This window comes from Opisthocomus hoazin, chromosome 2, assembly GCF_030867145.1.
Source record: "Opisthocomus hoazin isolate bOpiHoa1 chromosome 2, bOpiHoa1.hap1, whole genome shotgun sequence".
Classification (NCBI taxonomy): domain Eukaryota; kingdom Metazoa; phylum Chordata; class Aves; order Opisthocomiformes; family Opisthocomidae; genus Opisthocomus; species Opisthocomus hoazin.
The window spans coordinates 40,042,309-40,059,681 of NC_134415.1; the positions used below are offsets into that span (position 1 = coordinate 40,042,309).

Here is a 17,373-nt window from a genome sequence, read left to right on the forward strand (position 1 = left end):
GCGCGGCCTTTACTTACAGACAGGCACTGCCCGGGCAACGTTTTCCAAGTTTTATTTTCCTCCTTCCTTAATAACGTGCAGTTCCAGAAAGAAATGTGATACGGCAGCGGCTCAAATAATTTAAACTGCGTATTAGAACTGTAATTTGGGGGGGGTGGGGGAGGTAATACTGTTCACAAATTTCTGTCCGGTAATGCCCTACAATATTACATTTATTAACAGGCAACAGTCCCCATCCTGACAATTTACAGCGCAAGTTCCGAGAAAGTTTCTCTATGCAGCGTAGCGTTACTTTCACATTCGTTAAATAGGAAGCCGGCAGTGAAACGGCAGATGCTCGGTACATCTCCGGAGCTAGCTGCATCCCGTAGCTGCTCGGCTCCCAGTCTGGAACAGAATGGCTACAAATACTGAAGGGGGGCAGGAGACAAATTTTGCAAGCAGTGGAGTCACCATGACAAAAAATAATTTGTTTTTATTTTAGATTCAGATTTCATTACTGCACTCAAACTACTACAACTGGGCTTTGAGTTATTATACAATCCAAACTGTTTCAATCAGAAACTCTAAGACTCAGTGTGCAATGATTATTATTAATAATAATTAGCTCCTTGGTTTCTTGATAGAAAAAGGCTATCAACAAGCATTTGTTTAACCACAACAAAAGTATAATTAGCTTATCCCACTTAGTAAATCTGTATGCATGCCAACTCATACCAAACTGCTACTTTTACAAAAAATTGCAATAATACAGATCATTTTTCCAGTCCTTTTTGCACAAAATTTATTTACAATGTATACATAAATGCTCCATGATGGGACTACGGGAAAAAAAAAGAAAAAAATGCACACGACCGATGTTTTTGCCCAGAAAGAAAGTCAACATATTAAAAATAAATCTTCAGTCCATGTTTCGAGCTGCGTAAAACAGGAAGTGATGTACAAGGTGGTGGTTGCTGCATGGGGACAAGGATGCTCTGATGTGACAATTAGGCTTCAAATACACTGCCTTTTCGTTTCCATGCTTCCTCCTACCAGTCTCCTTAAGACACTGACTGCAACAGCTGATTAATCATTGTTGATGACTGCAGTTTTTCCCATCCTTCCCGATTTACATCTGTTCAGGCCAATTCAAATATGGTGAGTAAATGAATTAGACATGCAAATTCACGCCCCAGGCTAGAAAGAGAGCGAGGGAGAGAGGGACGGGCAGAAAGGGAGAGAAAGGGAAGAAAGACAGACAGAGAGAGAGGAGAAGAGACGAGAGAGAGAGAGAGAGAGAGAGAGAGAGAGAGAGAGACAGAGACAGAGACAGAGAGAGAGACAGAGACAGAGAGACAGAGAGAGAGAGAGAGACAGAGAGAGAGAGAGAGAGGGAGACAGAGAGGGAGACAGAGAGACAGAGAGACAGAGAGAGACAGAGTGTGCATGGCTGAAATCCTAGGATAGAAGAAAGATTCTTCTGCCTGACATAGTTATTTTAATGCTCTAAAAATCCTGCAAATAAGCCCTTTCTGTCATTTGCAGGATAAGTGTAAGGCTTCTTTTTTTAATGTAAGGAGGCTTCTGGAGGAAGTGAAGAGCTATGGAAACAACACACATAGTGTGGAAAAATTTCACATTTTTTTTAAAAAATCTATAAGAAACAACGTAATATGGATAACAGTATAATAGCATTTTACAATATTTCACTCTTTGTTCTCTTAATGTCTTATATAGGTATTTAGCATGTCCCCAGAAGTTGACTTCGGTTGGTGTTTTCCTGCTTTTCAGGGTCCCTGTGAAGAATCGTAACGTCCCTTGGTCCAAAGTTGACGCCAAGAACTCCGTAGGCATTGCAGAAAGACAATGTTTGAAATCTACCGTCGCTGCAGACAACGCGTATTTCCCTTAAGCTACTGAGCATGAATGTCCATCACTTGTCCGCTCACTGCCGGCTCACCGGTATGAAGCATTGTGGGGCTTGATGCTGACATGGGCATTCCAGGGTGGGGTGGTCCTCCATGCATCATCATCGCTGGGTGGTGAGGGTGTCCAGGAATGTAGGTATGCATGGGGGGGCCATGACGCAGCTGAGCGGGATGGGGGGGCATCTGGGGCGGGGTATAGCTTGGCTGTCCCATATTCATACCCATTGGGCTACCCCGAGACACATAATCCCCTGGCATACTTTGCAGCCCTGCGGAGAGAAAGAGGCGGCGGTGAGTGGTGGGGACTGGCTACCGACATCAGGCCGTGAAGTTCCTCCGCTCCGGCATGGGAAGGCCGGGCTCGAGCCGAAGGTGGGGCGTGGAGTCACGGGCACACGAGTGCAGTTGCCTTTGTGGGATCCAAGCCTACGTGTGGACTCACAACGATGGCAACGGGAATGATTCCTGGGTCAAAAAACCCCCCAAGAACATCCTCCCCCCTCCAAATACAGAGTTCCGGGAGACAGAACCGCTTTCTGCTTTTATGGTTAGGAACGTATGTGATGGAAATGTTTCCAATCTGGAAGCACGCCAGAGGCAGAGCCAGCCCGGTGACGACCAACGTCACACAGGGTGGTGGCACCACGCCGGGGAAGCCCTGCAAGGCCTCTCAGGTGGGCTCCATCCCCTGCGGCCTTGCTCCAGCCACCCGCCTTCGCCTACCCACCTGTGAAAGTGTGCTGGGAATTCAAGGAGGGGACTGCGTAGTGGTTAATGAGGGGCTTGGGAGGAGAGATGGGTTAAATCGGTGTTGAGGTTTATCAACAGTTATTTATTTAGCTCTGAAGCCCAATCACTCGGAATCTGTTCCCAGTATTTGTGCCATTCAAACAGAGGCTATACAGCAAGCACATACATCGCTGAACAAAGGCCTCATACGAAGCCGAAATTGATAGGATTACTAAGGATGATTGTTAAATCAAACCTGTATTCTAAACACATTACAAAAAATATAATCAATAACAGTTATCAATTAATTCTTTCCCCCTGCTCACTTCTGTCTGAAAAAATCAGATGCGCAACTCAGTCAACCTTTCAGTGGGTCTGAGAGAACAATAAGAAAAAAATTGGACCTAAAACAATAAAACCTCCTGCTTTCCGTGGGCCTCTGCCTTCTGCTTGGATTGCTGTAGCTGATGGGAACTGACAGGTGTATTGTTTCGGAGAGCTATAAGCTCCATAATCATCAAGGGTGAAAGGCATACGCTATTGCTAAGTAGGTTCAATTGGCTTTAGTTCTAAGTAAGAGCGCGCTGTGAATGCGCCGAACACCTTGGAATCAGGTCTCCAGGCTCTAGCAATGAATAGCTGCTTAATCTAGCCTAAAGGAACAGTTTTGAACTAATGAAAATTGCTTATAAAATATACTGTACTCACAGCTCTTTAATCAAAAAAGATGATAATATTTTTTGTAATAACCTATTAATTTAATTGGTCACGAAGCATAAAATACATCATTTAAATTTAATTGACCCAGAAACTAAGAAACAATATTTAAATTAACTAAGCTAGAAATTTCCATGATGAGGTAATAAGGCTGTTGCATTCCCAAGCTCAGAGGAATGTTTTCACAGCTAATTGTTCAAACTTACTTTTGACTCACACCCAGAGAAGACGACTACGAAATGCACTTGGCCTGTGTAACTTCAAACCCTACATTAATACAGGCTGGGGGCACAACAAAGATGCTGAAAAAACTGCTTTTAACTCCAGAAAGAGAGTGAGAGGAATAGAATCAGGCACCGTTTAAACATGGTACCGTGCCTTGGTGTTTCAAACTGCTTTACTCTTCTTTAAAAAAAAAAACTAAACACCACAAAAATTTGTATGATGTATTTTCCCCCACAAAAAGACAAGAGGGGAAAAAAAAAAACTGGGACAGTTTTTCTAGGCTTTCTTCACAAGGCCTGCCACTGAAGATTGCATTAATGATCTCTATTTTTGTATACTGAATAAGTCAAATCCATTTGTCACACTGCAAGTGATGGCATACTTAATTTGGATATAGTCAATTAGCCTGGGCTAAGCTCCATAGCCTGCTGCGCACACCTCTATTTTGTATTCTCTCCTTTTCCTTTGCCACACGTAATCCCATTATGACGGACAGACAAAGAGAAATAAACTTGGGGGGGGGGGGGGGGGAGGGAATCAAAGTTTCATCCATCGCCTTCCAAAACACAACTAAGTGAAGCTGCCATTTATTCTTTCTTTTTTTTTTTTAACCTACGAGAAGTCTCTGTTTGGCTTTTTTGGTGTCTTGCAGGTTAGCGGGAGAAATGTAACTCATGCATCAACTGCGGTTAGACAGATTTATGACACTTTGGGGACATGCTCTTTCCTCTCCCTGCGCTGCTGCAGACCGCTTACATTTTGCAAATCAGTCTGTTGCCAAGACGACGGGCTCCCCCACCTCCCCGGCTGCTTCTTGTTTTGTCATGTGCTCGGGGATGGATAATAGCATCAATGTATGGCGGCGTCGATGTACGGCGGCGTCGATGTATGGCGCGCGCGCACACAGGGGGTTTGGGAGCTTGGAAAGCTTGAGCTGAACCGGAGGGAGAGAAACCCAAAGGAGCCCAGGCATAGGATGGATGGATGGACGGAAAGGAAGGAACAAGCATGAGGCTATGGGCAGGGAGAACATAGGGAAATGCAAGGAGACAAATATCCCTCGGACAAAGTGAGAACAAAGACCCCGTTTGTACTTACTTCCCCCTGGCTTTGCCATTGGTTACCTAGGTGAAGGTTACATGTAGTGCCACTGCCCCTCCATGCCCATATTCATGCCCATTCCACTCATAGGTCCTAGAGGGAGATAAAAATCCAAGAAGATGCCAGAGAATGAGCAAAGTCAACAGATAGCGCCAAAAGCCCCTTTCCAAAACACAGCACAGCAGAGGGTCCAGGACCACTCGAGCGAGGAGATGCCTGGTGCCCCTGGGTGGTGTTGAAGGCAGGCAGAAGACAGGCGAGGCAAGGCAGGCAGTTGAGACGGCGGCGGAGGTGTGGTTACTGGCGGTGGCGCGACCGAGGTCACCCATCGGTGGGAGACGCTCCACTGGGGACTTACCTGGTGCTCGGATGCCCATGTGCTGCTGGCCGTCCATCACGAAACCTCCCATCGGCTGCCCGTCGGGGTTATAGGGTGTTCCTTGACTTACTGGAAAAGCGCAGAACATTGCTTTTTAGAGACAGCCAAAAGGGTCACCTCTTCCCATGGCGTCAAGACACAACACCCCCCACCCAGGGACTGCGCGTGATGGCTATCGATGCCGGCTCTAAAAAGAGGGAAAAACATCTCCTGTTTTAATTTAGTGGCCGGGCTAACAAGCTTGCTTAGTTTTGGCTTGATTTCCTCCTGCGAGTTTGGAAATGAAGTTAGCGATACGAAATCTCGAGACACGAGGAGCCCCGGCTCCAGCTGCTGCCACCGCTGACGTCAATGCAAAGACCTGTATAGGAGCCGGATTTTATGGCTGGAATAGTCACACTGAAATCTCAGTGTGTTAAATTACGCCCGTGTGCCTCTCTAAGAGCAGGACCCGAACAGGTCCGTGCTAGATATTTACCTCTAATGACAAAATAATCGAATGTACTCGAAGAGGAAGCGTGGCCCAAAGGCATCTTGGACTACGATCGATTTGGATAGTTTGGCAGCGAGACTCAGAAAACAAAACCAACCGGGAGTCAACGGGCTATTCCTTGATGGTAAATATCCACACAGAGCCGCGAGCCAAGGCCCCAGACAGAACAAGCATGAGAAAACTTGGGATTTAAAAAAGCATATAAAAATAAATCCCCCCGAAGTAAAACCCAAACACTCCGCGATCCCAAAAGACTAAAAGGAAGAGACGACGGACAAAAGGACCCTCTACAAGCACCACTACCTGAACCCAAGGTTTTAACTGTACATTAAACGCCAGCTTCAGAAGTAAGCTGCCTTGGGTTATTAAAGCACATAAAGCTCTACCTCATTGAATGTCTTTGAACTTTACTGAGTCCCACAAGCGATTCTGACCCCTTTGCCCTTTTGACAGGTAATAAAGTTTACAGCAATTCCACACCAAGCCATGCACCAGGGAGTGGTCACAGGAGCAGAAAGAGCTGGGAAGGAAAACTCAAAACAACTACTAAAAAAACCCAACTTGAATTCCAAATGTCTACGGAAAGTCCAGTCACAGAGTGGAACATTTTAGCTGTGGCGTTTTTTTTAATTTTCAGTGTCTTTTTTTCTCCCAAGTATTTTAATCATGTTAAAATCATCAGAGTTGTAATAAAACAAAGCTGGCTGTATTTTAATTATCAATCACTCCCAGCATTCATTTCTCATTTATTTACCAGGTAATGGACCTCCTGGTGAATGGCTTGAGGATGGTTTTCGCCTGCATGACTTGAATACAGATACTACTGGGGACTTGCCTGCTCGATTGGACTGGTCTATCATGGGCTGAACTATTCTTCTTCTAGCATTAATAAACCTGCAAGAAAAAAGAGGGAAGCATACAGTTATCGAAGGGGACAGCTTCCACCCATCCCCAAGCCCTCTTGCCCGCTGCGGCGCTCTCCGCCGGGCTGCGTGGGGATGCAAATACTGCAAAACCTCTAACCCCGATGACCTTTGAGAGCACGAGCTTGGGGTTTCCGAGCTGATTTATGTTTGCCTGCTTTTTACCACAGTTGGACACTTCCATTTCATCTTTTCATGGGGGAATTAGCTGAGTTTTCAGGAAACAATAACGGCAACGCTCTTCTCAATTCAGAATGGGGCACAAAAAAAACGGGTGAAGCCGGCGAGATGCTCATGAGGGCATCTGCTACCTCCCCCTCATTAGGGCCATTTCTGCCTTATGTCCTCCGACTTCTTTTCTCCCAATTTTCTTTTTTTTTTTATCAAAACCTGCCCCTACCTCTTGCAAACCTAATTCCCTTTTAATGCCCACTATTAAGATAATGAACTGTGATGGCGGAACCCCATCAAATGAGGGAACGTCTGGAGTTTTATCACCACTAAGTCACACTGCTGGGGACTTCAGAGCCGTGCATTCCTCCTAGCCATTTCTTGGTGGGCTTTTTGCCCCCCTCTCTCTTTATGCAAAGTCTGAGGGGTCAAGGCGAGGTCACAGCTTTACAGTAATTGAATTTATAATCCTGTTTTCTCCAGCTAGGCCTGACCATTTACAGCAAACATCTTGTTAAACTGTAATTACTGGACTACTGAAAATTCCCCCCGAACAATGAAAAGCAGATCTTTGGAAATAAAAAAATAAGGTACAGTCATTTTTAAAAACAGCCATCTGCAACCGTACTCCTTGCGTTTTTGTAGCTCTTTGCCTCAGTTAGTCTTGCTATGCTTATTTGGGAAAGGAATATTCAAAATAATTTGGAGCAAAACAAAAGAAGGAGAGGGATCACAAGTGCCCCGGTCTCCTCTGCAGGCAGTCGTCATGGCCCTGAAATCAGGAGGCTTGAAACCGTGGCTGGGAACCTGCCTGGAGAGCATCAGAAGAACTTCTCTTGCGGTTTCACTCATCAGAAAGCTTAGTTAAAAACCATTTGGAAAACATCTCCATTGAGGTTTAATCACAGCGAAGCCTCCTAACCAGACTTTACATTCTTTACAAGAGGGAAAAATAATAACAAAACCGTGTATGTCTCAATATTTACTAGTAAGGGAAGAAGTGTGAGCACGCGTAAAACCACACCACGCTTGTGAACCGCAATGGCAAAGTCCACAAAGGGCTACTTGGTGCTTGGTTTTGTTGCATTTGCTTGGGGTGGCTTAGCAGGGGCTCTCCTACCACAGAGATGAAGGCACCAGGACCTTCCCGCAGGAATCAGCTCTGCCCACCCATTCCCCTGCGCCGGCAGGGAGAAGAATCGCAAACCACTGCCCCGTGCTGTTTGTTTTGCCCTCATCAAAGACCAGCACAGCGATTCAGGTCTCCTCCTATCTCCCATTCCCAACTGACTCCCATTATCCAAACTCCTGCAAAATTAATTAAGACTCTGAGTCCTAATCAAACCCGTCTCAACAAAATGGGCTCAAAGGCACCAATTCTGGGTGCTGATCTGGAAACCTTACACCTGAACTAGGTCATGTTTTGTCAGCAACAGTATTGGATCAATTTTTCTACACATTTCCAATAAAAAAAAACAACCCTCAACTCCAGCAAACAGTGTTGCAAATCAGTTTATCATTATCTTGTACAAACCATGAAAATTAGAATCATGTGAGCAGAAGGTTAGACTAATTCTCCTTTCTCATTATAAGCACAGGTGTAGCACAAACACCATGCGAAATAAGTAATTAAAAAAAATCTGCTTTTTTCCCCCCATTAGCTGCCTTAGCTCCATGACCAATTAGAAAATTGTTTAATATCTGTAATCTGCATTTGCAGAAAGCAATTTTCACAGTAACTCTCCTAAGTAAAACAACAACACAAACCCCCCGTGCGCCAGCCATTTCTTTCTGCAAGTCTGGCAGGCTCTTGCTGTGTTTACTCCATTCTTCTCCTGCCTGATTGCCAGGACCTGCCACTGAGGCAGGAGGGGAGGGTTTTTGGCAGCCATGAGATCGGCTGGTCACCGAAACCTTCATTTGCCGAAAGCTTTCACCCCAAAGCTTTTACCCTGAGCAACATCACGCATGCACGCCCCAACTTCACAAGCTTCTCCTCCTTCTCCTCCAAACTACAATCACTTTCAATAGGAAGGGGGGCTCAATAATAAACTATATAGCTAGAATAATAAGCCATGTAGCCAGAATTTACCAATAATTGTCCACAAGACATGCCTACAGTAAAACATATTCTCACCTGTCTGCCTCACACTATCGCTCAGGGTATCTGCTTTAAGAACATTTTACACACAGGTACTTAACAGTTATCTTCTTCCTACGCATTCGTAAAAGTATTTTCTGTAAGTAGCAATTCTGCCAAACAGCCCAGTGTTTGGATGTCTTCGGGGGGAATTCAGACACAAGAACATTTTCCTTCTGGGCAAAGTAATAAAATGACATTCTCGCTCCTCCCACTAGAAGTCAAACGGAGGTCAGCTCCCCATCCTTGTATCTGTTTAAATAAACTGGTCCAGCTGTTTGTTTCCAGGATGCCCTTTAACCTTCTGTCCCATCCTCCCTGTCTTTGTAACAGAACGCTTTACTTTGCATTATAGTAGACTGCAAGCCACTATGCATTAAAACAAAAAAGAAGAAAGTATTCACTTTCAAGTTTCTTCCTGCATCCCAAACCTGGAATTTGTAAGAACCCTTCAGATTAAAACCATTAATGTGGCTTGCCTTGAGAGAGCACAATGCAGCGCTGCTACGTTTACAAATCACATTTGAGAACTCTTCGCAAGCAAAATTCCACATTAGCTGTAGCTGCAGAAATATACACACATGGGGGTAATTTCTTCATACTCTCTGTTTTTTATCTTTGATAGTAGGGCCAAGATCTTTTGATCACTCTTTGAATTTCCGAAGTGCCAGGCTGACGTAAGAAAACAGAAAAAATGATGGAACAGAAAAGCTACCAGGAAAAATCTCACTGCCCCTTTTCCCCTATGTTCACATTCACCTAGCTCAAGAGAAAGAAACCCTCAATCACTCTAAAATTCAAAAGTTCAGAGGAATCAGGATCTAAAAAAGCTATCTGCATATTAAGTGCTATTCAAATATCGTATTCTCAAAATATGACTCAGCATAAAACTTAAGTTTATGATTAAGACAGCCACATAACCTTACTTGTGTGAGTAAAGACCCACACAGGCTCAAAGATGTGCATAAAGTATTTTTCCCCATGGCAGTGCTCTATGCATTGGTACCTCTGCTCCTATGTGGAAGGGGTTTTTTGGTTTGAGTTTTTTCCCCTCAAAGAGCAGAATCAATGGTGGCACAAACAACATGATATCCCCCAGTGTACAAGTTGTACCCACCTCCTTGCCCAAGGAGAGCCGAGAACTCTGCAAAACAATGCTCCGGGTTGCTTTTTTTTTCCCTTTTTTTTTTTTTTTTAGCAAGGGAAGAATCTGGCATGAAGGAAACGTTTGAACAGTTGGGCAAATACAGAAGTTTAAAGTATTTATCATTTTTTTCAAGTTAACTTTCCCTTGCCCTTTTGGATACACGAGATTGCGCTTTCCGCTGTGTCCCAAAAAGCAAGAAAAAAACACCTATTCCACCTGTAAAACCCTAAAGAGGAGTAGGAAGCCCTCTTTTCACCGATTTGCATTTTACTAGGATGTTTTCTCTTAGGCTTCTTGCCCGGGGTCTGTCTCCAGAGGTCACTGGCAGCCTCTCTGGCTGGTGCACCGCCGGTCCCACGGGTGAGATCCAGCCCTGGCCCCAGGGATGCAGCAATCTGCCTCGGCACTCTGACCTTCAGCTTGGCCGCCCTCGCTGCCACGCACAAGTTTTGTTTCTTCTCAGCGAGAGGCTGCATGGCTGGTGATGACAAAAGACTTATTTTAGTTGGAAATTGGCTACAATAATAGCAGCCAGAGAGCAAGGATTTTCGGAGGGTCACCAAACCCTCCGAAAGGCACAGCTTGCTAAGGCTCAGGTTACAGCCCAAGTGACATTTTCCGCACTGATCTGTTCTTTCTCCCTTCCCCTTGTATTTCACTTCTGTTGAGTGAATAAAACAAGACCTTCCTCCGCTGTCACGAATTTCCAAAGTCACCTTTGCTCAAGAATTGACAGAGTGATTGTGGGGACTTCCAATTTGCAGTCTTTGAATGAAATTTTCCAGGACCAGCTGTCTGAAAGGAGATGCTGAGACTTAGTGGTATATTGAATTTTTCTTTCCCTCCGGCCCTCCCAAATGAGGAGAGTTTCACACCATTACTGACTTTTGATACTTGGAGTTGCAGGCTGCTCCCTCTCAATACTGTCCCAAAGCGACGCACGCCAGAAGTCCGTGTATCACGAGCAGTGTCAAGAAATTCCCAAAAATCTCTCTGCCTCAATTTTCTCCTTGAGCTCCTTCTAGCAAACCAGGCATTAAGGATGACGAGAAAGCCCACAGTACCTACAAACCCCAGTGCTAAAATCTCTCTTGCTCCTCTGAAAAAAACAGCATCCCTCTTGACAACCACCAAATCATAATTTTTTTTTAACAGATGCCAAAGTAACCAGAGCCCTTCAAACTGGCAAATAATTCACTCGTAAAACCAGCCGTACTCTTTTCTGCATACTGGGATCCTTCATTTATACAGCAGCAAAACAGCCTTCTCTATTCAGCACTTAATTCCTCAACGCTTAACAGGTTTATCTCTAATAAAAACAATTTAAATGGAAAGTGTGCTATAAACCGGGATTATTACACTTCAGTAACTGCTTTATTCCTTATTTTAACATATTTTCATTTTTTCCTGTGTATTTGTTTTCTAGAGCTTTTTTAAGCAGCCAGTTAAAGAAAAGAAACCCTAGAAACTATTTCACCGAATACTTTCAAATGTTTTAAAATCAGCCTTAAAAATAGCAAGCTCCCACTCTAATTATGAATGGAAAAAAAGAACTGCAGACTTTTGAATGGTAATCACATCTCCCCATCCCTAAAATGAGAAATAAATGTTAAAAGAGTGCTTACTGCTGTTATTAGAAAGTTCTGAACCTGAAGTCAGTTAGTGAGCTTAATGACCCGTAACTACCAGTCATTAGCAATCCATGCTCTCTGTACTCCCTTTATTTGTAAAGAAAAAAAAAAAAAAAACCAAGACGCTCAAGAAACTTTGTTCAATTTAAAGTCAAACCTTATGAAGTCATGTTTGGCAACTTTTCTTGGTTTCTCCTTCTCCTCCTCCTCCTCCTCCTCCGAACTGAAGACAGTTCAGGACTGCAATACATCATTCACAACACTAAATGGAGGTAGGGAGGGAAGAGGGTACACGGGCTGCTAACCGCCCACTCCAGACACGTAATATTGGAATATACTCCAAAGGCAGCGAGTCCATCCATCAGGAGGATCGGGAAGGTCTCCTGAAAGCTCTCCTCTCCCTCTCTCCTCTGCTGGCAGCACCAGCACCAGGGACTGTATATAGGGCTTGGGGTGTCACAAGACAATATTGAAGAGCAAACAAATAAAATACTATGCAAAAACTAGTGATGAAAAACCACTAATTAGCTGACAAATTTGATGTAAAGCTCTAATGAAAGCCACATGTGGTTCTGCAATTTAGTTTTAAAAATAGCTTCTGACTTCAAGCATTACTATGTGACCCCACCGATGGATTCATGTTGTGCATTCAGAAAAGTTGCTTTAAAGCAGGAGAGTGCTATTGAATCCCTCGCAGGCCAACCCTGCTAATGTAGCGAGCATATCGAGTGCAAAAATAGAAGGCAGAGAGATGGGATCAGGTATGCACTCCTTGTAAGAGAGCCGGCTATGCCCTACATTCAGCCAGTCCAATGTGGACCAGCTCTACCTTTGGCCACCTCCCGTGCTTGCTCTTCTCCCAAGTCCTCAAGTCCTGCTTCCCCTCCTGCTCCACACCATGCTTTCTTCTCAAGTCACTGTGGGATGTATCCTGCCTCCAAACAAGCAGACCAGATTTGGGGGAGCACCCTGCCACCAGCCCCACGGGACACCACGCAGCCGCAGTGATCGCCCCAGGCTGGCGGCAACCCCGGCAGTGGCTCGTGCTCTGGGTGCAGGAGGGATGGCCAATCGCTTTCCTTCGAGGTAGGACCCACGAACTCCCGGACCCACCCTCTCCTTGGCCCAAACGCTCCCCTAGCCCCATCTCTGTGCAGGGCTCGCAGCTGGTGGCTGCTCGATGAATCTTTGTAGAAGAAAGCTGGGCATGGAACACTTCTCCCATCTTTCAGATTTTTTCCTCTTTCCTAGCAGGATGGAGCTAAAGCCTATTTGTATTTATTTAGCTAGTTTTGAATGAAAAACAAGGGAGGGACTTGCTAGGGAGGAGTGAAGAGCCCATGTACCGGGGGAAGGGCTCCCTGGAGATGCCTCTCCCTGCCCTGCCCATCTCCAGTGCCCCCTACATTACAGGCGAGCAGCTCTGGCCTTTCTGATATGCTCTCCTCCTTCTCCTCCTCCCCTCCCACCCACAAATCCCACCCAGTCCTCGATGGAGTCCTCCCTGGCTCAGCCAACATGGAAAGTTTCTGGTGAAACTCCAGGTCCAGCATCTGGGTGCCGCCCCACCGATGCCAGGGAGCCGGAGCAGGGTCCATGCTGCAGGTCTCCGCTGCGCTGGGGAGGACTCACAGCAACCTCATTCCCTGACACCGCAATTCCCTCGGGGTGCAAAGCAGATGTAAGCTCGCCCTCGGCAGCCAGATGATGTAAGGGGAAATCTTTACATGGCAAAGCGCCAGCGGAGCTGACCTCCTGTCTCTTCCCTGCTCCCAAATCCCAGCGCAGCTGTACTCCGCTGATCTCCGTGTGCCACAATTAGCCTTTAAGGAATATGGCAAGGATTCATCTAGTAGAGCAGCACTAAGGCTGCTCTAACTCCCACCCAGGACAGCACTCGAACCCATGCAGCACTGCAGCTGGGTACACAACACACTACCAGCCAAAATCTTGCCTCCCGCAAAAACGCTCTCCCTGCCCAAGGACCTGATGCTGTGTTGTCGCTTTCCCACTGCAGATCTGGAAAGCGATCTATCCCAGCACCATACAGTGCACTGTCTTTGCTGGGACCGAGATGCATGTGCTTCAAGGTACAGACCATGCCACAAACCCCAGGACCTCCCACACGCTCGTGGCAGAGGGCATGCAGGCTCTCCGCAAGCTCTGAGAGCAGCCCAGGATGCAATGCACATCTCCCAGCTCGGGGTTTCCTCCCAGCTCTGAGAGGGAATTGAACCTCAACTTTCCATCTGAATCTTCAGGAGAGCATGTCTGGACACCACAACTCAGGTCTGGGTCTGGTGCACAGCATCACTGCAACCCAGCAGCTTTTCTTCAGCAGATAACTTCAAACCAACAACCCAAGTCCCGCTTGATGACAGGGATTACACTGGGAATGGGTGAGAACAGATGGCAAAATACTCGGTACTTCTTTGAAAACACTCCTCTCTCTTCCAGCGATTTCCTTGTCCTCTGTTGATTCAGCACAACCTCTTATTTAAGGGAATGCAGTGTTTGTGAGAGGTGCCTGCATGATCTCTGGAGCTTTCTGCTACCACACAAGTGGTCTAAACACACGGGTTTGAGGTCCAAGGCTTTTTCCATACTTCAAGTTGGGAGCCTTGTCCAAATAGTTTTCTCCTGCTCACTCCCAACTATGATGCACACGGCATGGGAGCTGGAAGCCATGCCCAGCCTTCCAGCCCCAGTGAAAGCAGAGAGGCTGCTCCCACATCTGGCTGCTGGTTTAAGTGTGTTCCCACTCACTATGCAGGAACTCTGTACCCAGGAACCCCACACCAGCTCCTCCAGCCTGCAGGACAAGGAGAAGCGAACCCAGAGTGGCCAAACCAAAAGCCCTGACAAGTGTCTTTGGGGGTGGAAAACACCCCTGGAGCCCCCAGAAAGGAAACATCATGAACCCCTATCTGGGACCTGTGATTCGTACTCCGCGACATTGCTGTGGTTGATACCCTGAGACATTGGCTTGGGGCGGAGGAGGGAAGCTGTGATTCCTGAGGTTGCATCCTCCCCACCACTACCAAGACAACAAACACCACCACGCTGGTGCATTTCTGCATTTCGTGTGATGTGGGCACCTGCAAAACTGGTTTGACTAATTTTTTTTTCCTTTTTTTTTTTCCAGAAACCACAAAAGATACAACTCTGAGTCACAGCCAACCTGAAATACAACCCCACACTTCTGGATGAACTCCCCCCCCCAAGACATCCTACTTCAAAACATTGTTTTCTAACCACTACTAATAACCTACTTTGTAATCTACTTTATCTAAACATAATTTCCCATTAAGTGAAGTAATTCATTTTGCTTACAATCCTACTCCTGACAGCGTTTTATTCAGAGCAGGAGAAAAGACATCCTCAGAAAACAATGCAAACAAAACACACGGGGGAGGTCAGAGGAATGTCAAAGATAAAAGGAATTTGTGAGACCACGGGACATGGAAAGCTTAGGGATCAGCCCCCCAGATGGTATAAACCACCTTTCTAAACCAGGTGAGAAGTCAGACATCTCTGGGGTAAATCTGAATTAAAAAGGAACGATTGCTATTGCGCTCTGTCATTAGCCAAAAAAGTCACAAGGACTACAGTGCCTGGTCGGGGGGGGGACACACACCAACCCGTGAAACTGTTACATGACCTAGATTTCATTTAAGAACTGCAGAAGAAATATTTTTTCAGCAGCATCTGCTGCCGTTTCTTTTCTTTTTCAAAAGTAAAATAAAAGGCAGCAGCCTCGTTAGCTCTAACGCTGGTATAGCCAGCCATACATCATTCACACTGAAATCATTTCAGGGCAGGCAGGGCAAAACGCACGCCCTCAAAAGCACGTCCTCGCCCTGCGCCTCTGGCTGTGTTTCATTTTTGAGAAGAGAAAATTGTTTTAGCCAAGAAGGAGGCAACATTTGCCCCATTTTTAATATTTCAGGCTGACTTTTTAACCACGCGGTTTGTTTTATGCAGGTGCAGCCTGGAGCGAGCGCCTGATGTAAGTGCGAGAGAGGGTCTCTGAGGGCACCTTTCTCCGCGTGTTGGCGTTTCAGTTCACAATGGTTAATCGCTCGACACCAATCTCAGCAACTGTTGACACAAAATAGGTGGAGATCAGGTCTGTGCAAGCACAAAATACCAGAAAGGCAAACTATATGTAAACACACTTCAGATAGCTATGACAAGAATAGACTAAAACCTGACTTGCAAAGCAATGGCAAACCATTACTCTCCCCTTCTCTCTTTTTTTGAATATATTGAGGGTATGTACTTTTATTTGGGGTTTTTTTATATATTGAGGGTATTTTTCCTGACAGAAGCATCTCTTGCACTAAAGAGAAACCAATCCCTGAGAACCATATTTACAGGAGACGGCGCAGAGTCCTCTCCTTCCTTGCAATGCAGCATTTCCACAATACAACAGTGCCCTGGATAGGTTTTTTTAAAACCAAACTCTTGCTTTGAGAAAATGCACACCTGAATCTCAGCCCTTTAAAATAAAAAGTAGCAATCAAAGCCTTCTGACCCCTACCCTGATCCTGCAGAGCAAAGCTAGGGCAGGAGAGGAGAAAAGAGCAAGCAGCGAATGTTTGCACAGCGCCTTTTCATCTCATCTCCCCGACACCTGACAGCGCGTTCGTTACAGAATATTAATGCACTGACTAAAAAAAAGTTTGTCAGGTACAAAAGCACCCCAGAGGAGGATGGAAGGCCCAAGGGAAAACAGGATTTGTTTTGGCTGTGTATTAACTTCTCGAGTGCTGAGCGCCTTTCGTTAGTCAAGACCATTGGCAGGTAAACCACACTTGCACTGTACGAGGCTTTGCAGTGGGAACCGACATTTCTCCCTCTCAAAAAAGCATCTGTGTGAATAAAATAACATCAGCTATTTCATTTACTTAGTGCTCAGGGTGCCACTCACTAGTCTGTCAGTTCACCCAAAGTGATTCCACGTTTGCTCTTGAAATAAATGACGTTTCATCTGCTGGCTTTGCCCAGCCTGAACCCAGGGGCTGTCAGAGCACTGGTTAGGGAAGCATCCTGGTGCTTCTGGACAGGGTGATCCCTGTTTTGGGGCAGTTTGGGATGCATGGAGACTGCCAGGGCTGGACTGAGCAAGAAACCCAGGGTCTATCAGCTCTCCAGGGTGAAAGCCCTTCCTCTGCTCCACCTGAAGTCCTGGAGGCCAAGGCGAGCATTTCCCCCAAAGACCTTTTTATCCACCTCCCCCAAGCATCTACCCCCTTTGGAAAAACACCCATGTTTTGTGCCAAAACTGTGTTGCTACTCCTTAAACCTGCGCGCCAAAACCAGATCCCCCACGTTTAAACCAATGCGATGTATTTTTAAATGGCTTTACTGAACTAAAAAAAAAAAAACAACAGCTGAAAATCCAGTGATATGATGGTACCTGATGGCTCTAAATTCACAACTCTTCCCTCTGCAAGCTATTTGCTCAGCTTTTCTAATAATACCTTGGCTGCCTGGCAGCTCTCCAGGGCTGTCTAAGGCAATATGCAAGCTAAACATTTTTTCATCTGATTTCAATATTTTGTTACGAGTAACTATACAGGGTTTTACCTAGTGAATATTCCTGATTGCTATAATTTAAGGACAGAGAAATAGACTACAGATGTAATATTATTATTACAATTGGCATTCAAGGTGAAAGGCATAACAATTAGCTAAGACTTAGTGAAAACATAAATGTAAAAATCTGCTTGAAAAGCCCACCACATGGTACGTTTTGAACAGCTAATTTACCACACATATTCCAAATTGTTCAAATGGTGTAA

General features: G+C 45.5%; 1 protein-coding gene across 6 annotated transcripts in view; it reads right to left on the minus strand.

The window, feature by feature from the left end:
- Positions 1-455: 455 nt before the first annotated feature.
- Positions 456-17,373, minus strand: part of MEIS1 (Meis homeobox 1) — a 213,228-nt gene continuing 196,310 nt past the window's right edge. For 4 of the 6 annotated variants that reach the window (XM_075413310.1, XM_075413311.1, XM_075413309.1 and 1 more), the window contains exons 10-12: positions 6,390-6,448; positions 5,041-5,130; positions 456-2,179 (exon numbers count right to left, since the gene is read on the minus strand). In XM_075413310.1, the coding sequence (XP_075269425.1) occupies positions 1,896-2,179; positions 5,041-5,130; positions 6,390-6,448 (433 nt within the window). In that variant the 3' untranslated portion in view covers positions 456-1,895. Of the gene's footprint in view, positions 2,180-4,679; positions 4,776-5,040; positions 5,131-6,389; positions 6,449-17,373 lie in introns of all 6 variants that reach the window. The other 2 variants (XM_075413313.1, XM_075413312.1) reach the window with 1 other exon arrangement.